The 22977-nt window shown below is 44.0% G+C and overlaps 1 protein-coding gene across 1 annotated transcript; it reads right to left on the reverse strand.

The window, feature by feature from the left end:
• Positions 1-206: 206 nt before the first annotated feature.
• LOC133501765 (dickkopf-related protein 3-like) lies at positions 207-13867 on the reverse strand. Its single transcript, XM_061821711.1, has 7 exons — positions 13585-13867; positions 13112-13201; positions 12940-13014; positions 9015-9107; positions 8450-8594; positions 907-1057; positions 207-296 (listed from the first exon to the last, which is right to left on the reverse strand). Exons 1-7 carry the CDS (start codon positions 13780-13782, stop codon positions 272-274), a joined length of 777 nt encoding a protein of 258 aa, XP_061677695.1. The 5' UTR covers positions 13783-13867; the 3' UTR covers positions 207-271.
• Positions 13868-22977: the final 9110 nt, after the last annotated feature.

Consider the following 22977-nt stretch of genomic DNA (forward strand, 5'->3'; position numbering starts at 1 on the left):
AAACCCAGCACAAGTACAATATGTATGGATAGGTTTCCAATTATGCTATCTTGTGTGTCATAGAGGTCAGAGAACACAGGGGGGAAAACGGATTTTTTTGTCTTGGTATCTTTTATTCCAAATAATACATACGTAAAAAAAAAAAACAGCATAAGTCTTTGCAGTACTAGGAATTCTGAAAAACTGACAGCTGCAGCAGATAGGCTGGTCTTTGGTCAATCATCAATCACGACTTCACCATAGTGTCATACCTTCATAGCTATTTCTGGTGCTACTCTCCACAAACAGATCCACGGCTGTAATAGACAAAAAAACAATAGGTGTTAAGTGTGAAAAGGAAGTTATCGGGAGAAATAATGACATGTGTTTACTTGCTCTGCTTCCAGTGTTTCCAAAACTTTATTGAGTAAAGCCACATATCTTTCACAAAATGGATGGATGGATGGATGGATGGATGGATGGATGGATGGATGGATAAATTCCCCTGGCACTCCTAATGCTTTCGCAACGAAAAACCCATGTGCCATGGCACACGGATGGCAAATGCATCCATCCATTTTCTGAGCCGCTTATCCTCACAAGGTTCGCGGGAGTGCTGGAGCCTATCCCAGCTGTCTTTGTGCAAGAGGTGGGTACAACCTGAACTGGTAGCTATACAAACACAGGCCACATAAATAACCAACTATTCACACTCACATTCACACATAGAGGAAATTTAGAGTCTTCAATCAGTGCATGTTTTGGGGATGTAGGAGGAAATTGGAGAAAACCCATGAAGGTACCAGGAGAACAAGCAAACTATACACCAGTCCTCAGAACTGTGATGTCAATGTGCTAACCAATGTCGCACTGGTATCTCCAGGGTTGGGAATCACTTTCCTAAATAATGTTATTGTTTGCTTTTACCCATGAGATTGGCACTCCAGGTCATTGGTACAAGGGCAGTAGTCACGAGGAACCCCCTGGTCCCAAGCAAGCATGTCCATTAAAAGGTTAGGTTGGTTCAGGCAGGCCTCTCCCTTTCGCGGCTTGGGGTTGCACACAGGAAATAAAAGCTCTGGAGAGAATAGGGTAGGGGGTAGTCTCAAGAAGGGCAGGCTCACAAGCAAATGGATTTCAAAACATTTAACTAGGGGTCCCACTTTTGAATATTTTTGGAATGGAAACATTTATTTTGCATCAACTTATTACTTATTTATAAAGCATTCTTTTCCGATTACTGTTCATTGTCTGGTCATTGTTGTTTATTTGGTATTCTTTAATAATTAAAGAACACAAAATAAACAACTATTAAGTAATACTATCACACTTCAGGGATTAATCTTTTACTTTGCATACCTTTGAAACTGAGAGTTACTTCTTGTGTACTGGTTGTGCTGAAGGGTTACTTATTTGATATACACTTCTGAGACTCCTTCATGTTCAACTATATGCCATTTACAGGTGACTCATAACACAGCTCCAAATAACCATTATTTTTGGTTTTAGATTAAACTTTAGTTTTTCCATGAAATGATTATTATTCAGTTACGGGTTTGATTGATAACTAGATAACTATATGAAATTCTTTGTCTCAGAACTCAAGGGCTTTATTTCTTCAACAATAGAGAATCACTCTTGATGTAGGTACCAGTGAATACATAACATATGACAGAGAACAGCTGAATATCCTTTATGCTCCCCCCAAGCCTTTGGATGATGTCTCTTTGATAAACGTAGAATAAACGCAAAGTTCAAAGGCTGAGAACTAAGTAGGTTTGCAGCTGTAGTTGTAGCTGTAACAAACTGGAACGAGGCAAGCCGGCTAGGCTGTAATATATGTAGAACATCAAAATCATTTGTTCCTTGAATGTTTCTCAGGTAGTATGGTCTCCTTCAGACCAGGTTTGTTGTAGGCCTGTCGAGCTCTTAAAGCACGAGGCATGTAGGTTGTCTCTTATGTTGGGACTTATCCCTTTCTCTGGTTGGAGCCTTTGATATGTTGTATTGCTCAGGGTGAACCCCAAGGTCGCTGATGAAGCCGTCATTGGATCGTTCATCAGGTGGTGGAGTTCCAGGCTGTGCCACCTCTGGGGTTTTGATTGGTTCATCGTCTGTCCGGGGAGTAGCCGTCTCTGGATGGTATAGCACAGGAATCTCCTGTTTCGCAGTCACCTTCCTGACCCATCAACTCTAACTATATATTGGTCAAACTGACGGACCTCGACAATGATTCCAGTTTTATCACACTTTGTGGCGTGTGGTCCGGTTTGGTTTTGGATGCGGACACAGTCTCCGACCGCTTGAGGGGGTAAGACGCAGGTGTTAGCTGACAGTCTTTCAGCATCCTTCATGTGGCTATTCCTAAGAACCTCTTCTCTGTTGCTCAAAGTCTCTTGTCATGTCTTGTGGGGTAGGTACTTGCCTGTGTGAAGTCCCGGATTGGCCATCCAAAGATGCACATCGCTGCGGATAACCGCGTGTCTCTGTCTGATGTGTTGCGGTATTATTACATGCATTGTTCTCAAAAGAGCCAATTTGGAATAATAAATTCTAATTGATTATTCAAGATTGAGAAGAATAATTCCTACCTGAAATGAAACAATCCCCTCACAGGTGTGTGTGTGTGTGTGTATTTGGTCGGGCACCATCCATCACGTTTAATTTCTGGAATCCATCGATCTTTTCAGCTGTTATTCCACAGAATGATCCTTTTGAATATCTTGCCCCGTCTGTTGTGACAACCAACAGCACAACAAGTCTCGGGCATTGTGAATATTCTCCTCCGGTTCAACGTCCCCCCATCGGAACGAGAGTAGGACCCAAATGCAGGAACTCGGAAGACGCAAGGTAGTTCAAGAAGAGACACGTTTATTATATCCAGAGGTAGGGGATCGAGCAGGCAGTCCGGTACAGCAGCGGTAGTTGGGACGTCGGGCGAAGAGAGCAGATGAGCGGGCAGGCAGGAGTCGGTGCACAGGAGAACAATCAAAGGAGGCAGAAGTATCAAAGGAGTCAGGCTTACAAGGTTGGTCGGAGAACGGACGAAGGTCGGTACACACAGGTTCAATCAGGAATACCGGAGCACACGAATGGGACATGAAGATCATACGAACTGGCGCCGGGCAGTTGTCATCGCGGTCATATAAATCCACAGCATAATCAGGCTGCATGAGGCGCAGGTGTGCACCTTCCAATCAGCGCACCTGCGCGGACACCCGCACAGCTCATGCTGGAGCGGCAGGATCGTGACAGATGGGGTGTTGAAACGCATCTGTGTCGAGGCTACCGTCTCAACTGGTGTGGCCGATGATCATCCTCTCTATGGTGTTCACACCAATTTCTGTCATACTGTTGCTGTGAGGGAATGCTACAGACGAGAGGTGGTGATGAACTCTCAGTCGCGCAGGAATGCCAATCTGGCCGTGGATGTAAACTCCGGACCACCCTCAGATGAGAGTTCGTCACTGATACCAAATGTTGTGAATGTGCGCCTGAGGCTGGATATGAGGCCTTTGGATCCCCCATGCACTCTTTCCATGATGGGCCAGTTGCTGTACCTGTCGACAATCACTAAGTATTGGTGTCCGGTGTATTGGAAGAGGTCTGCACAGATATTGGGGTTAAACTGGTGGGGTTGGAGGAGGACCTGGTTGTGATGGAGCTATACGATTGCAAGAGAGGCATCGCAAATGGATTTCACTGATTGATGAGATCATAGCTGGCCAGAAGAATGACGCATCAGCCCAAGAGCACATCTGGGAGACATCTTGATGGGGTGAGCGGAGTGTCCGAAGAACATTGTTACGTAAGCTGAGATGGATGATCATGCGGTCGTTGTATAGAACCACAGCATCAAAACTGGCCAATTTGTCTCTATGTTGGTAATAGGGTCTGAGTTCTGTTGGCAGGTTGTCCTTTGCTTCAGGGAATCCATTTTTAATTAGGTCAATCAATTTAACAATTGACTCGTCACTGTTGGTGGCCACACAAATATCATTCCAGCTGATGGAGCTAACCCCTCCTAGTGAGTCCTCTTCACTAGGGTGCAGTTTAGGGCTATCTGGTTGGGCTCTGATGGTCGTGATTAAGCTGTGAAGCATGGTTGGGAGGTTGTTGTCCGTGGAGACTGAAGACTGCATCATCGGACAGGCGAAGGTGATTGGCAGCCCCATCTAGGTAACGTGAGATAGTATCTGCAGTGACATGACGGATCACTGGAATATGAGTGATATGGAATCTGTACTTTAGTGTTTTTTCTTTCAGCTCCTCAGTTGAGAGTTAGAGATTGCATCCACGTTTCTATCACCGAACACATTTAGAAGGGGTCTATGATCAACGACAATGATCAGATTGGGGCAGCCCAGAATGAAATGATGGGTTTTTTCGAGGGCATCCACCACAGCCACTGCCTCTCATTGAATGGGGGCATACCTTGATTCAGCCGATCAAGTAAAGCGGCTGCCCACTAGTGTGACTATCCAGCCTAAGCAGCAGCAGAATCGCTTACCTGATGTGGACGCACAATGTTTTTGAAGTAGCCAGAAGCCAATGACGTTTACGCTGAAATCTGTTGCAAGGCATGTTGGGTTTCTTTTGTCAAATATTTCCACTCCTCTTTATATTTCCTGGATTTTGATTGTGTCTCTCTCGTTGCATGGAAATTCAAAATTTGGAAGTCAACAGTCTGCCGAGGTTTACCAAATTGCTTTGCACAGACGACCATTCGACGACACCATGAAACCGGGGTTCCAAAAGGGATAGGCAATATTGAACAAAATATGTAAGAAAGTATTGACCGCCTGCTCAAATACTCATATTTTTGCATAGTTTATAGTTACTCTAATTCAATCATTCAAATGGTTTCATGCCTAGAAAGAGTACCACAGATGCATTGTTTGCCTTGAGAATGCTCGTGGAAAAGTACAGAGAAGGTCAGAAGGAGCTACATTCTCTTTTTGTAGACATAGAAAAGGCGTATGACAGAGTACCAACAGAGGAACTGTGGTACTGCATGCGCAAGTCTGGTGTGGTGGAGAAAAATGTTAGAATAGTACAAGACATGTATGAGGGCAGTAGAACAGCGGTGAGATGTGCCGTAGGTGTGTCAGAAGAATTTAAGGTAGAGGTGGAACTACATCAGGGTCCCACGCTAAGACCCTTCCTGTTTGCAGAAAAAAAAGTCAAAGTTTTAAAGAGCAAACTGTTGAAATAAACAGAAACAGGAGAATAAAATTCGAGCCCCCCCCAATTCCATTGACCAAACAAGATATTGCTGGTACAATACTGGTGTAAGATATTTCCTGGCTACTTAAACAGACGCAATATTTGCTATGAGGATGTTAACTGAAAAGTACAGAGAAGTTCAGAAGGAGCTACATTGTGTCTTTGTCTTTCTAAAGAAAGGCTATGACTGAGTACAAAGAGAGGAACTGTGGTACTGCATGTAGTAATTGTGACATAGAAGTATGTTAGAATAGAACAGGACATGCATGAGGGCAGCAGAACAGTATTGAGGTGTGCTGTAGCTGCGACAGAAGAATTTAAGGTGGAAGTGGGACTGCATCTGGGATCACATTTGAGCGCCTTCTTGTTTGCTGTGGCAATGGATAGGCTGACAGACGAGGTTAGACTGGAATCCCCTTGGACCATGATGTTCGCAGATGATATTGTGATCAACAGTGAAAGCAGGGAGTAGGCAGAGGAACAATTAGAAAGATGGAAGTACGTACTGGAAAGGAGAGAAATGAAGATTAGCCGAAGTAAAACAGAATATGTGTGTGAATGAGAGGGGTGGAGGAGGAAGAGTGAAGCTCCAGGGAGAAGAGATAGGGAGGGTGGATGACTTCAAATACTTGGGGTCAACAATACAGAGCAATGATGAGTGTGGTAAGGACGTGAAGAAACGGGTACAAGCGAGATGAAACAGTTGGCAGAAGCTGTCTGGTGTTCTATGTGACAGAAGAGCCTCCTCTAGGATGAAGGCCAGAGTTTATAAAACAGTGGTGAGGCCGGCCAAGATGTACGGATTAGAGACGGTGGCTCTGAAGAAACAACACGAAGCAGAACTAGAAGTAGCAGAAATGAAGATGTTGAGGTTCTCGCTCGGAGTGAGCAGGTTGGATAGGATGAGAAATTAGCTCCTTAGAGGGACAGCCAAAGTTGGATGTTTTGGAGACAAGATTTGAGAGAGCAAACTTCGATGGTTGGGACATGTCCAGAGGCGAGAGAGTGAATATATTGGTAGAAGGGTGCTGAGGATGGAGCTGCCAGGCAAAAGAGCGAGAGGAAGACCAAAGAAAAGGTTGATGGATGTTGTGAGAGAAGACATGTGGACAGTGGATATTTGAGAAGAGGATGCACGTGATAGGCTTAGATGGAAAAAGATGACACGGTGTGGCGACGCCTAACAGGACAAGCCGAATGAAGAAGAAGTTTAAAAAAAAATTAAATATCAAACAAATGTTGTTCAACTGAACTTAAAATGTTGTTTTGAATGGTGATGCATTTATTGTGGAAAAAAATATTCAACAAACAGTTGCAAAGATACAGTGAAGAAAATAAGTATTTGAACACCCTCCTATATTGCAAGATCTCCCACTTAAAAATTATGGAGGGGTCTGAAATTTTCATCGTAGGTGCATGCCCACTGTGAGAGAGATAATCTAAAAAGAGAAATCCAGAAAACATAATGTATGATTTTTTAACAATTTACTGTATTTGTGTGATACTTCTGCAAATATGTATTTGAACAGCTGAGAAAACCAATGTTAATATTTGGTACAGTAACCTTTGTTTGCAACTACAGAGGTCAAACATTTCCTGTAGTTGTTCACCAGGTTTGCACACACTGCAGGAGGGATTTTGGCCCACTCCTCCACACAGATCTTCTCTAGATCAGACAGGTTTCTGGGCTGTCGTTGAGAAACACGGAGTTTCAGCTCCTTCCAAAGAATTTCTATTGGATTTAGGTCTGGAGACTGGCTTGGCCATGCCAGAAACTTGATATGCTTCTTACGGAGCAACTCCTTGGTTTTCCTGGCTGTGTGCTTCGGGTCATTGTCATGTTGAAAAACCCAGCCCCGACCCATCTTCAATGATCTGACTGAGGGAAAGAGGTTATTCCCCAATATCTCACAATACATGGCTGCGGTCATCCTCTCCTTAATACAGTACAGTCATCCTGTCCCATGTGCAGAAAAACACCCCCAAAGCATGATGCTACCACCCCCATGCTTCACAGTAGGGATGGTGATCTTGGGATGGAACTCATCATTCATCTTCCTCCAAACACGGTTAGTGGAATTATGACCAAAAGGTTCCATTTTGGTCTCATCTAACCATAAAGCTTTCTCCTATGACTCCTCTGCATCATCCAAATGGTCCTATCCAACCTGCTCACTCCTAGTGATAACCTCAAAATCTTCATTTCTGCTTCCTATCTCTTCAGTGCCATCGTCTTTAATCCGTACCATCATGAATGGCCATTATAAAGTTTGCTCTTCACCCTAGCACAGCCTGAGAGAACATCCATCCATCCATTTACTTAACCTCTTAACCTCACAAGGGTCGCAGGAGTGTTGGAGCCAATTCCAGCAGTGATCGGGCAGGAGGCAGAGCACACCATTAACTGGTTGCCAGCCAATTGCAGGGCACAAAGAAACAGACAAAAAAGGTGCCACACCTCAGTGGTTAGAGCATTAGTTTGGTAAACCAGGGGTTGTGAGTTTCTATCTCACTGGAGCCTCTACTCCCCAAGAGGGGTTGCGTCAGGAAGGGCATCCGTCGTAAAAATTGTGCCAAACAAATATGTGCATTTTTCTGAGATGTCACGCTGTGGTAACCCCTAACAGCACAAGCCAAAAGAAACTTACTATGGAAACAGACAACAGTCACACTCACAATCACACTTCGGGGCAATTTGGAGTGTCCAATTAATGTTGCATGTTTTTTGAAATGTGGGAGGAAACTGGAGTGCCTGGAGAAAACCCATGCAGGCACGAGGAGAACATGCAAACTCCACACAGGCGGTCTGGGCTTGAACACAGGATCTCTATACTGTGAGGCCAATGCTTTACAGCTGCGCCACCATGCTGACCCTGAGAGAACAGCAATGTCTTATTCAGGCCCCACACACACACAAAGGACACTTTCTAAAGAACTGGAGGATCTGAACTGAATTGAATCTACAGTACATGGAGTTTGTATGTTGTCCTTGACTGTGCGCAGGTTTTTGCCAATCATTACAAAAACATGCATGTAAAACTTGTCAAAGACTCTAAATTGCCCATAGGTGTAAATGTGAGTATGATAAGTTGTCTTTATGTGGGTCTACCCTGCCTCTCACCCAAACATAGCTAGAAAAAGGTGCTAAGCACCTCTGTAACCCTTAAAAAATGTGTTCAAGTGTTTTTTTTTTTTTAAATCTGTCAATGTAGTATTCTGGGACATCTTAAAGCAAACACGTTACCTCGTTGAAAGGCACAGCAGAGGTCCAGTTTGCAGTCATTCTGACCTTGACAGATCATTCCCTCTGTTCCCTCAGTGGCATTCACTGTACACTGACCCCAAACACACATTTGGCTTGAGCAACACTCCTCATTCTTTCTGCAGGGCTAAGAAGGGAAAGACATTCAGATATGCAAACTGTAATGCAAATATTTTACAAACCCAAACTCACGTAATGGCCATGCTAAGATTTCACTGATAATCCAAAGAATTGGGAACCATGGAATTGCGTTTTGCAAAAAGTATTGATTGACAAAATTAAATTTATATGGGGCCGTTAGAAGGAACTGCAATTCTATAATTGCTGGAATATGTCAATTGATTTGAAGAATTTTCATTACTGCACGAGTCAATCCATCTGAAAGTAGACTTTTTGTTGATTTGATCACGTGTAAATGCTGAACAGTGAAAAGTTCTTTAGATTCTTAGTTTCTATCATAATGAATCTCACCATTCAAAACACCAACATTCATTTGTTTCATTGCTGACATAGAAATAAACTTCCTGAACAAAGACTGACTTCTCACCATGTCAGTTGGTATGCAGGGCAGGCATTTGGAGGTGTCAATCCCATACAAACAATACTTCAGTTCACCACAGTCCTCGTCCACCACACACTCCTGTGGTGTTAGATACGTGTGTAATCATTGATGGGGCAAAGAAATTAAACAAGAACTTTACACTACAGCTTGACTTTGTCCATACAGTTTTTCACCACATAAATCTCAAATCTTCTGCTCTCCCTCCTTTCCTTCTGCTGTTAAATCAATCTCATTGTTCTGTGCTTTATGCCTCAGTCTCCATCGACTACCATGTATGTACGAGCTTACTGATTAACAGTGTTGGCAAGATTACTTTACTAATGTCAATCATCCATTTTCTTAGCCGCTTGTCCTCAAAAGGGTTGCAAGAGTGCTGGAGCCGATCCAATCTGTCAAAATGCAGGAGGCAGGGTACACCCTGAGCTGGTTACCAGCCAATCGCCGAATTGTGAGAAATGTCGGTAATATTTCAATGACAAAAAACATTTGCACAATCACACCTAGGGGCAATTTAGAGTCTCCAGTTAATGTTGCATGTTTTGGGGATGTGAATCGAAACCAGAGTCCCCAGATAAAATCCACGCAAACACAGGGAGAACATGCAAGCTCCACATGGGCGGGGTCAGGATTGAACCCGGGTCCTCAGAACTGTGAGGTCAACGCTTTACAGCTGTTCCACCGTAATATAATTGATTAAAAAGATAAGTTATCCTGTCGAAAATGTATTAGTAGTGTAATCATTTCAATTATTTTAATAAAACTAATTACATTCAGATTTCTTTCATTACAGTTTTTCCCATCCATTCCATTTTAGTCTGTGGAAGTGCTGGAGCCTATCTCAGATAACTTCAAATGAATCCGTCAATCATATTTATTTGGGAATTAACTACATACAATTTGTTCTTTACACAAATCATAAACTGATAACAAACCATGATGAAATGTAAACACACGATAAAAAAAAAGCTTTGTTGCATTATAAGTGTATTTTACCATGTTGACCTAATGACAGAAAAGCACAATTAAGACATTATTGCTTCAAATAACAATCCAGATGACTGTTACATAAAAAAGTCAAAGTTTTAAAGATGAAACTGTTGAAATAAACAGAAACAGGAGAATAAAATTCGAGCCTCCCCCCAATTCCATTGACCAAACAAGATATTGCTGGTACAATACTGGTGTAAGATATTTCCTGGCTACTTAAACAGACGCAATATTTGCTATGAGGATGTTAACTGAAAAGTACAGAGAAGTTCAGAAGGAGCTACATTGTGTCTTTGTCTTTCTAAAGAAAGGCTATGACTGAGTACAAAGAGAGGAACTGTGGTACTGCATGTAGTAATTGTGACATAGAAGTATGTTAGAATAGAACAGGACATGCATGAGGGCAGCAGAACAGTATTGAGGTGTGCTGTAGCTGCGACAGAAGAATTTAAGGTGGAAGTGGGACTGCATCTGGGATCACATTTGAGCGCCTTCTTGTTTGCTGTGGCAATGGATAGGTTGACAGATGAGGTTATACTGGAGTCCCCTTGGACCATGATGTTCGCAGATGACATTGTGATATCCAGTGAAAGCAGGGAGCAGGTGGAGGAACAATTAGAAAAATGGAGGCATGCACTGGAAAGGAGAGGATTGAAGATCAGCCAAAGTAAAACAGAATATATGTGCATGAATGAGAGGGGTGGAGGGGAAGAAATGGTGGCACTGACGAGACAACGGGAAGCAGACCCAGAGGTGGCAGAAATGAAGATGTTGAGATTCTCGCTAGGAGTTAGCAGGGTGGATAGGATTAGAAATGAGCTCATAAAAGGGACAGCCAAGGTTGGATGTTTTGGAGACAAAATTCGAAAGAGCAGACTTCGATGGTTCGGACATGTCCAGAGGCGAGAGAGTGACTACGTATATTGTGTACTTCATGGGTGCTGAGGATGGAGCTGGAGCAAAAGAGCGTGAGGAAGACCAAAGAGAAGGTTGATGGATGTTATGAGGGAAGGCATGAGGGCAGTGGGTGTTCGAGAGGAAGATGCAGGAGATGGTCTTGGATGGAAAAAAATGACACGTTGTGGTGACCCCTAACAGGACAAGCTGAAAGGAAAAGAAGAAGTGTCTAGCCAGAACCATTGTCAAAAGATGAGGGAATTTTACAAGAATCACTATCACACTCAAATTCCACGGACGCATATTGCTGCCACACCAGAAAAAAATTAAAATGTTTTAGCACAACATTATATTGTGATGAGTTTCATTAAATCATGAGTTTCAAGTTACATTATAATGTAAAAAGTTTCCTGTTAAATTTAAATAAATCTGATTTCCACATTTGGCAAGCTAAAATAAAGCAATTTCTTTTTGTTCAGGTCACTGTCAGAGTTGTTTTTGTGTCTTATATTTCAAGCTTACTATCCATCCATCCATCCATCCATCCATCCATTTTCTTAGCCGCTTATCCTCACGAGGGCCGCGGGAGTGCTGGAGCCTATGCCAGCTGTCAATGGCCATGAGGCAGGGTACACCCTGAACTGGTTGCCAGCAAATCGCATGGCACATGGAGAAAGACAACAGCCCCACTCACAGTCACACCTATGGGCAATTTAGAGTGTCCTATTAATGTTGGATGTTTTTGGGATGTGGGAGGAAGTTCTCCCACGCAGGCACGGGGAGAGCATGCAAACTCCACACAGGCGGGTCTGGGATTGTACCCGGGACATTAGAACTGTGAGACCAAAACTTTACCAGCCGAGCCACCGTGCCGCCACATTCGAACATATAATGGAAACTATAGAGTTTGCAATGTATGTTTCTGTAGCAGCGGATGTATGGGTGTCCCACCGTGCCGCTCAACCTGATTAGTTATTCATAATTAACTTCACCTTGGAAAAATGTATAAGAATTATTATGTGAGACCGAACCTTTTTTTTTCACGGTGTGCGAGTAATACACCAGTAATGTCCTGACTGATTTTTTTTCTCCAGCATTTGCCACGAAGTCTTCTTGTAGAAATAACAGAATGGAAACTATAAGTAGGGACCAGAGAACCCAGCAATTACCTTAATATGGCCCAGACATATACAGCTGCCGTTAGTCACATGGATAGTAGCTCTTTTATAGTCTAGTCTCGTAAATACGTATATTCCAAAAGGGACCTATTGATAATCATGAGAGAGCAGTACAAACTACTGAAGCACAATCATCACGTTTGGCTTTGATTTGATATAAAAAGCAAACATTGCTATACAATTAGTCATTGTAGAAGACAACACTTAACTCTATTTCTGCAGTTGGGCTATGCAACTTGCTTGACTTTTTCCTGGCAGCAATCTCTAATCATGAAACCACTTTTATTACCACAACCAGGAAAGTAACAAACATTTTTTTTTAGTTAAAGGGATGAACCTCCCCCATCTTAAGATGTGCACCACTTCGCACCATTTTCATTCTGACACCCTATACTTGCATTCCTGCATATGTGTGATCTGGTTCTATGTGGGGAGTGCTACCTCAAATATTTGATAGCTGAATGTCCCCTTGAGAGATTAGAATGCATAGAAAGTCAACACCATGCGTCTTGCCTGTTGATAAATGACAAAACATTGTAAACATGCTAAACCTGCATATAAAAACAAGTCTCAACAATGCAGTCAAAGTTTGAAAGCAACCCAAGGAAGAATCCCTCTCAGTAGACAAGATTTTGGATTTAAATGACCTGTACAAAGCCCAATGTTTTATTAAAAATAAGTGTTGTCTCTGTGATACTTGGTACGACTCCATCTTTGATTCCTTAACAATTAGTCAGAGGAAATTAGCTGAGCTTCATGTAGTGGACTGCTATCTTATAATGTCTTGTGCTTTTGTTACTTGTCATTAGACTTTGAAGGTCGAGGACAATTGGATGCAAAAGACTCACATGATACACACTGTTCCGTTCGTCTGAGATCGCCGCATGTATATGTGATGGCTCTCCTGCCGTGTTATTCATTCTCTTTAAAAGACAACAACAACTCACTATTAAAAGACATAAAATCATACCAAACGTCACTATTTAACTCATTTTTTAAATATATACATTTAAGAAGTACCTTGTCTGTGTGAATGGTGATGGCTTTCACAATCTTGTCACTGTGGTGAGAATGATGATTTTCCAGTGACTTGGCACTCTCCGCTGTTATCTGAGTGTTAGAATAGACTTCAAAATTAAACAAGCAGACAGAATAGGAACCCTCACATCATTATAACTATTATATAATTATAAGCTTGACGAAGGGGAAAGGGTTGCAACAAATATATATGAGTTCCAAAAGAAGGGGCCCAGTGAAAGGAAGGCCACTTAATTTATTGTCTCATTATTATTATTATTGTGCATCTCAACAGTATAATTATCATCGGAAATAACTTTCAGGATGATATTTCACACCATGCACTAAAATACCAACAATCACGACAAAAGTTTCCTGTAAGTGCCAGCTGTCCTGAAGTGCAGGATGATCAACGGTGGCTTTCTGTTGCTTTAGTCCTGGATTAAAGTAAAGTATAGCATCGTGTGATCTTGGACCTGGTCGACTGCATCCTCCAAGATGTGCTGAGTATCTTCCATCAACTCTTCCACTTCGTGAAACATGTCATTCAAGTTGACAAAGCCGCGTTCCCGACCTTCCACAGTGGTCATTGCCGGGCTCCGCACGACTCCAACAGCCGAGCACAACAAACAGAGATTTACAGAAACAGAGAATAAAAACACACAGTTGGACATTTCTGCGGCGCTCCCTTCTTGTTTTGAGTCCTGTAAGAGAAGCGGATGACGCAGCGAGCACCACTGAACACAGCTGGATGGCTTTTATTTGGAAACTCTGAGCTTTCATGACGTGGAAACCGCTGGATTCGATGGTTATTTTCCATGTACTCGCAGCACACGAGCCTGCCGGTACTTCTACGTTACTTGGAAGGTACTATCATGTATTTGAATTAAAGCAGGGTCATGAAAGTTGTTACCCTGTTGAGCTGTAAATAAGAATGACAAACATTCTTTTCTTTTGATGGATAAATCACGTCCAGCTTTTTCTGTTACTGTTTTGAACGTAACGCGTTTGGTCACTGCAAGACAGACCCAGGGCTGATGTCCAGCAGGTGGCGCTGCCTTTCCCATTCTTCAGTAGGACAGTAGTTATACAGCAAATACCGCATATTCGCGGTTTGGGAATTCACCGGATGGAATATGAGGTGTTCAAATCCCGGCCCCGCTTGTGTGGAGTTTGCATGTTCTCTCAGTGCCTGAGTGGATTTTCTCTGAGCACTCCAGCTTCCTCGCACGTCCCAAAGACATGCATTTATTGGAGACCCTAAATTGCCCCTAGGTGTGATCGTGAATGTGACTTACAGTATCTGTCTCCATGTGCCATGCGATTGGCTGGCAACAAGTTCAAGGTGTACCCTGCGTCCTGCCCGACGACAGCTGGGATTGGCTCCAGCAGTTCCGCGACCCTCATGAGGATAACCGGCTCAGAAAATGGATGGATGGATGGATGGATGGATTTAAATTGAGGATTTTTAAAATGGTTAGTTACTCTCTCCAGTAACTGCAACCTCAACATGGAAATAAAATCCATTCCTTTTCTGCTTCCCCCCTAACTGTACAAAGTATTAAAATGCAGACTGCAATTACAAAAAACAAAACAGCAGTCTTTTGGAAAGGTAAGTCCTACGAAAATAAGGCAGTCGCATTTTCTTATCCTTAGGTATCCATCCATTTTCCACACCGCTCATCCTCGCAACAGTCGCAGAAGTGGCAGCGCCTATCCCAGCTAAATGTGGATAAAAGGTGGACTGCACCCTGAACTGGACGCCAGTCAGTCAGAGTACAAACAACGACAACATCACTGAACAAGAATTGAACCCATGCTGCCTGCACCAAAGTCAGGGATGTGTATCAGTTACTTGACTATGAAGTTAGTTACATTTTCAATCCGTTGCGCATGCTTCACTGCATTCTGGGACAGTCTGCTACTGTACGTAAGTTAGAGAAATCCTTAGAGCGATTTTGTGCTCTTTAGTTTGACCATGTCTTGTCACATTTCTTATTTTGCATCAAAGCCATCGGACCTCGTTTCATGCTTTTTGGGGTCCCACCTAGCGTGGCATTTTTGTGCCTCTGCCTTGTTTTGGACTGCCTTTTTGTATCGACCTATTTCTGGAATAAAGCCACTTTGAATATTATGTCGTTGCCTGGAACTCTTGCATGTGGGTCCGTCCCCGTGTTGCTGGATTGTGACAGGCCAAAACAGGACCCAGCAGGGAAGATGCGGCGTCGCCAGCCACACGGTCGGGCACGCTGCTTGTCTGCCTCCCGGCGCTCCCAGCCTGAGGACCAAGCACCCTCTATCCGAGTGAACACCGTCCTATCGTCCTCTCCTACCCTGTCACCTGCACCGCCAGTGTGTCATGATTACTTCCCAACCACGACTTGCTCACCACCACATATCTTGTCGGACTCAAATTTTTCGGATTACGATCTGAATTTATACGACCGACTGCCGGATTCTGACTCGGACAATGACTTTGAATTTTCTCTCCCGGTGATGAATCTCAGTCTGTTTGTTTCACAGTCCCACACTTCCAGCTCCCGTATACCTTCGTCTTGTACCTCCCGCTGCTCATCAACCAAGCAACAGCAGATTTCTGCCCCTGCCTCGGCGGCAATCGAGCCAAAGCACACTATCTCCTATTCCGCACCGATGACCAAGCCACAGCGGCATCCCGCTTCTACTCCAGCGACGGCCAAGCCACAGCCAACGTCCATCCACATTTGACGCTGGCCGAGCCTCAGCTGACTTCCGCCGACGCTTCGCTGACGACTGACCTGGTTGACTCGAAACCAATGAGCTTTGAAATTGCGGATCTCATGGACGGGATTCAGTGGAGATTAAACGATCCCGTTTCGGGATGGCCTCAACTGATTCAAGCCCATGGCTCGGTCACGAACAACCCACTGCCGACCCAAGCCCGCGTCGCGGTGGCGATTGACCTACTGCCGAGCCAAGCCCATGTCGCGGTGGCAACTGACCCGATGCCGAGCCACGCTCGCGTTGCGGTGGCGACGAAGTTGGTGCCAAGCCACGCTCACATTGTGGTGACGACAGACTCACTCCCAAGCCATGCTCAGGTCGCGGTTGCGACCGATCTGCTGCCAAACCAAGTCCACACCTCGGTGGCGACTGACCCACTTCAGACCCACAGCCACATCGCATTGGAGACTGACCCGCTGCCGCGCCGCGCCCACGTTGCAGTGGTGACCGACCCGCTGCCGAGCCAAGGTCACATCACGGGGCGACCGATCCTCTGCCGAGCCACGCTCACGCCTCGGGGGTGACCGAACCGCTGTTGATCCACATCCATGCCGAGACGACGACCAATCCTTGGCTGTCTGACAACCATGCTTTAGCAGCGACAAGATCCTCAGCTGCCCAATGACCACGTTCACGCCTCGACAGCGATCGATCCTCGGCTGCCTGACGACCGTGCTTCACTGGTAACCGATCTTTGGCCACCCGACGATCACGCTTCAGTAGTGACTGATCCTTGGCTGCCTGATGACCACATCCACTCCTTGACGGCGACTGATCTTCAGGCGCCTGACGACCATGCTTCAGTGGCAACTGATTCTCGTCCGCCCGATGACCACATCCATGCCTCGATGGCGACCGTTTCCCGGCTGCCTGATGACCACACCTCGACATCGATCATTTCCTGGCCACCTGATGACCACGTCTCGATGGTAACCGATTCCTGGCCGCCTTCCGTTCCTGTTTACTCTGCGACGGATTCCCGGCTGCCTGACGACCATGCCTCGATGGCGACCAATCGGTGGTTGCTTGATGACCACATCTCGATGGCTCCTATTTCGGCGGCGGCCGATTCCCGGCCGCCTGATGACCACGTCTCAATGGCGACCTATCCACAGCCACCTCACGTCCACATTTCAGCGTCAACTGACCCGCGGTAGCCACTGGATCGTGACCACGTCCTTGGAGGTCTTAGTCCGGAGCCATCTCCTGCTCCCCTCTGGTTCCTGCTATGCCTATGGGTTCCTCCCCGCCACCCTGTTGCATGGCGTCCTGGCCGACCTCCTGACCTGCTTGGCTGGACGCCTCGCTTTGGGTGGCCTGGACGGCCACCAGACAGACTGGGGTGCGGGGGAACGTACCCTCCCCCAGACCCCATCCACCCTCCCCTGGTCATATTTTTGTTTGATGATGATGTAAGATCACTTAGGGATCTTTGTAACCATCAGATATAGGGACGAAGGAGACATTTTGGGGTTTGTCTTCATGCCTACGCACCTCACTGGGGCGCCAACATTTCATTTAAGTATTGAATAGTGGCTTGTGGCCCAGAAGAAACAACAGGAAGCAGAACTTGAGGTAGCAGAAATGAAGATGCTGAGGTTCTCGCTTGGTGTGAACGGGTTGGATAGGATTAGAAATGAGCTCAATAGAGGGACAGCAAAAGTTGGATGTTTTGGAGGCAAGGTTCGAAAGACCAGACTTCGATGGTTGGGACATGTTCAGAGGCGAGAGAATGAGTATATTGGTGGAAGGGTGCTCAGGATGGAGCTGCAAGGCAAAAGAGTGAGAGGAAGACCAAAGAAAAGGTTGATGGATGTTGTGAGAGAGGACACGAGGACAGTGGGTGTTAGAGAGGAGGATGCACAAGATAGGCTTAGACAGAAAAAGATGACACGCTGTGGTGACCCCTAACAGGACAAGCCGAAACAAAAAGCAGAAGAAAGTTCTATAAGTCTGTGCCACTTATCCTCACGAATGTCCAGGAGGCTATCCCAGGTATCATCAGGCACGAGGGTACAAACTGAATTGGTTGCCAGCCAATTGCAGGGCACATGGAAACAGACAACAGTCGCGCTCACAATCACATCAAAGGGCAATTTAGTCTCTCCAATTAGTGCATGTTTTGGGATGTGGGAGGAAATTGGAATGCCCGGAGAAAACCCATGCAGACACGGAGAGAACATGCAAACTCCACACAGGCAGGGCCGGGATTCGAACATCCGGTCCTCACAACTGTGAGGACAACACTCTAACCTGTTGTGACACCGTGCTGCCGGGTAGAAAGACAAGAATGGGAATTCATATTCTCCTTCAAAATGCTAAAGACCAACAGTATACAGGTGGTTGTAATGGCAGCAATGTTCTGCTTTGACATTCAACATGTAAAAGTGGATCAGTAGCATTCTACACTCCTTTTGCATTTCTTTTACCTTCTTAATCCGCAAACCCTTATGTTGATGGTACTTCTTTAACGCTTTAATAAAGAACCCTTGCATCCATATATTTTTAGGCAGTTTTAGCTACAGTACCCAACATGTAGATTCCAGAATGTTGCGATCCAACCAAGCCTGCGTATTTAAAATTTCATTGATTTTAAATGACTTGCCAATTGAATTCTTTGATGGTCCGTATTAGTCTGCAGGTCACAGTGTTCAAATACTGTTTTCAGCCACACCCATTTATTTAAAGATGTGTTGATGACTCAATCATTGTCAGATTATTTGTTCTTCCATGCTGTTTGGGATTCTTAATGTGTGAAATGCGGGGATTTGAATTAGATGATGTGCAGGTGCGGCTTCTTCAAGATGACGTGTTATTCAGTGGCAGATTAACACACTTTGGTGGTTATGGTAAGTGGGTAAATCCAATTTTTGGAAAACCACAAGACGCATGCCAAACACCCACACACACATATCCCATGTCAGATCCTTTTTGGTCTGGTTTCCATAGAGACTGCAACATGAACAAGGTACCCTGGACCACATAACCATCGTGACACATATTACTGACGCTTTCCGGTATGACATAACGTTCTAGTGTTCATTGTATGTGACAATTTTTTAATAATGCTTCTTGACAGGCCATTCTAGAATCCCCCGTGTCAAAGTTGTGTCAAGGTTTAATATAACCCTGCTTATTCCAGTTGGATTTTTGACCATGCGCTCTTCTGGGCAGAATCATGTACATAAACAGAACATATAAAGAACGGCAGTACAATAATGTTATGTGCGTGTCCTGTACAGTGGAGAGTAGCATTTCCCTGAAATGTGATCATTGCTGGAAAATTCATTTTTGTAAGCAAAAGAAACCCCCTACCACTGTAACATATTCACAAACAATTTATGTTTGTTTAAAATGATATTTGGCTTTTGTGTTTTATTACAGCAACAGAACAGTGGCAGGAAAAATCATAATGGTATAAATAATATTAGACAGCACAGTGGCGCAGCTGTAAAGCGTTGGCCTCACAGTTCTGCGGTCCAGGGTTCGATCCCAGCTCCACCTTTGTGGAGTTTGCATGTTCTACCTCCAGGGGCCGAGTCGACGTCCAGGCAAAGACCGTGGCCACGGCACTTGAGACCCTTTCCGGGACTCGGCCTCGACTTTGCGCCCGGAGGCTGAGGGTTGACGAGAAGCCGAAGGAAGTGAAGACATCTCTGGTGAGTAGGAAACTCCCACACTCATGAGGAATGAGTGAATGCGCGTCTGGGTGACTGCGGCAGAACCAAACCTCGAGAATACTAGTCACTATCGAGTAGACTAATTAGTCTATAAAACTGAGAAAATGGCAAGGTGTGTCCTGTACGTGAGCTCCGTGAAACGTGTGCATGTGTAAAAGTGTGAGTGGAGGTTCGCTACCTCATTTGAACAGGAAATTGAGTGACAACTGTTTGAGGATGCAGAGGAAAGAATTCTCCACGAATTGTGGTAGAAGATTGAGAATTACCTCAAACAGAACGTAATTGTCACCCTGTTCAGGGGGAAGTTAGTAGAGTCACCCTAGGTGAACCACTGACTCCAACAGGGGAAAAACAAATAGCAAAATAGTTGAAACACAACATCTGAAAAAAACAATAATAACAATGATGTGTAAGGACGAAAAGTTTGTAGAAAGCAAAAGCTACTAAAACAAAACATAAATTTGTGGATAACACAATATGACTTTGCTGGCTAGCTCAACATACACACAAAAAATATATATAGTTAACCTGCAGGATAAAATAAGAGAAACACACACACGGAAAAAAAAAAAAAAAAGGCCGGACTCAAGATGATGTGAAAACGGCCATAGAAGGTATCACATCTCATAAAGTTGATGTAACATAATTCGTCCAGGGAACGCAAGACTTGAGAAAATCTTACCACTTAAATGGTCTGGAAGTACAATAAATTTGGATGACAGCAAAGTACTTTCTCACAGCAGCATGGAGTTTGAGGGTTAATATCGCGCACCTCTGCTAGATTTAGAAAAAAAAAACAAACAAATTGTTCTGCCATTGGAAGAGCAAAATAAAATAACAATGAACCATTTGAAGAATATATAATTGGAATGACTGCATGTTTTAAAGCAAACTGAGGCATTTCTGAAGATCACACTGCAGGGAGTGTGTAACAAGGGGAAAATTAAAAAATGCTCTTCATGCAAATTCAAATCATCCTACAAAACAATGGATTGAAAAACATTGGGTTGACAAAGCGACTGGCAGCCTGTAACATTACGTTAACCAAGCACTACACACAGAAAGAGTGCTACAAAATAAGAAAAAGAAAGTTGACACCTTTCTGACAGAGGAAGGAGAAATTTATGGAGCCTTATGCGAAACATTTAATAATTTTGGCCACAGATGAGGAAGAGAGCAAGCCATCTCCCATCAAAAATGTCACAACTAATGCTCCCAAAATGCAACGTTTTAATTTGCCCCGTACGTTTTTTGGGAAGAGATGGCTTGCTGAAACTCGGACTGGGCTTAATTCCCTCTCTGACAGGAAAAATAGAAGTAAAAAGAAAAAAAAAAGAATTAATGGGAGGACAGTGAAATATCTTACAAAATGGGAATCCGGCGCTCTATTATTACAACTTAGATATTCCAAACAAACCTCCCACAAGAACAGCTCAAGACGAGATTGAACAACCACAAAATGACGTAGGAAGTAACTCATTGCATGTGACAATGTAGTATAAGATAAACTTATAACAGCCCACACCAGACAAAATCATGATTATCGGTACTCAGATGGTATATCAGTCGTGGTGACAGGAACAAGACTGACTGACAAACTAAATGCACTCCACAAGGAATGGACACCACCACACACGTCATTACAACAGGAGTGGAAGAGTTTGGGACAATTTGTTTTGGTAGTACGAAATGTTCCTGATTGGACAGAAAAACAACCAGATTTGGATTGGGACGACTGAACTGTACAAACAATATCTTATTGGACAGTCTTAAACAATCTGAGACCAGATGCTGCTGTATTCACGGTGGTATCACAATCTACACAGACGATACTGGAAAAATAGAGGAATAGCGACAACTCCAGGGAACACAGTGACACATGCAGAGCTACTACAAAATTTGCTCATAGCAGAAATAGCCATATGTAAATGTGCAGTACACACATAAAATACAGACAAAGAATCATTAGGAAATGGATTTACAGATAAAATAGCAATAGAAGCAGCAGCCAAAACCTTTATGGGATTAGCTGACCATGTAACAAATGAAGACATACTTTGAGATGATGTGTTAAACAAAATGCAACAACAAAGCTTACCAGCAGAACTAAAAATGTGGAAAAAAAGAAGGTACTACATTACAAAATGGGATTTATGTCAGCACAGATACAAAAAAAAAATTCTACCAAAATCTTGAGCCATGGGAAGTCTCAGGTCTCAACAGGGGGAATGGTAGCCCTGGTACAAAGTCATGACATGATCCATGGATTTAACTTACAAAATGCAAAAAACGTTTTTTGTAGGGCTTGTTTGATCTGTGTGCGACATAATCCACAAGGGAATGTGCATCCAAAACGTGGTCAGTTTCCTCAAGCTACACATCCATTCATCCCTCCATCCATTTTCTTAGCCGCTTATCCTCACAAGGGTCGCGGGGAGGGCTGGAGCCTATCCCAGCTGTCAACGGGCAGGAGTCAAGGTACACCCTGACCTGGTTCCCAGCAAATTGCAGGTCACATGGAGACAAACAGCCGCACTCAAAATCACACTTAGGGCAATTGGGACACAATGATAGATTTAGTCTAACTATACATACATTACAAGCACGTTAGGGTCTCATTCCATTCAAAACACAGTAACTGTCTTTTTGAATTTTTTTTCGCAGAATGTCTTTACTGACGCAACCCTTCTGCATTTATTCGGAGAGAGAGCTCTAGCCAACCCCAGCTAACTTCGGGCAGTGGCAGACTACACCCCGAACTGGTCGCCAGCCAGTCGCAGTGCAGATGTCGACACCATCACTGAGCAGGAATCGTTCCCACGCTGCCTTCACTCGAACTGTCCCTCTGAGGGAAACCCGAACTACAACGTGGCCCGCAAGAGAAATGAGTTTGACATTCCTGCACTACACCATCAGAAAAAAAAAAAAAAAAATGTAACAAGTTACTGTGCTTTAATAACCTTATTACTGCCATTTGTTTATTCATCCTATGTCTGTTTATGAATTAACGTCTACTGTACATGCAGTTTTATCCGAACACTGGCATAGACTGAGCAAGAGCTGAAGGACATGGACAAAATAGCAGAAAGAAACACGTGGATACACCTTACACACTGTAAAAGGTCATCTCAGCTGAGTCACCCAAGGGGAAAGGTGAGCAAAGACCAGCATACGGTGGGTGCAGATTTATAGTATCTGAAAATACCTGAAGGCTTGTGAAGATTTAAAAGACACTTGACTCATTTAGGGGTGACTTGGTCGACATGACTTCAAAATAGCTAAATAATATGATAGCATGTTGGGCTGCAACATTGACAGCCGTAATGATATTTTTGTTAATATGCTACTTTTGGACACCTGTAAAGCTGACAAAAATACATAACAGAACCAATAATTATACTCAGTCAACTATGCCTACCACACAGA

Source organism: Syngnathoides biaculeatus, chromosome 6 (assembly GCF_019802595.1).
Source record: "Syngnathoides biaculeatus isolate LvHL_M chromosome 6, ASM1980259v1, whole genome shotgun sequence".
NCBI lineage: Eukaryota > Metazoa > Chordata > Actinopteri > Syngnathiformes > Syngnathidae > Syngnathoides > Syngnathoides biaculeatus.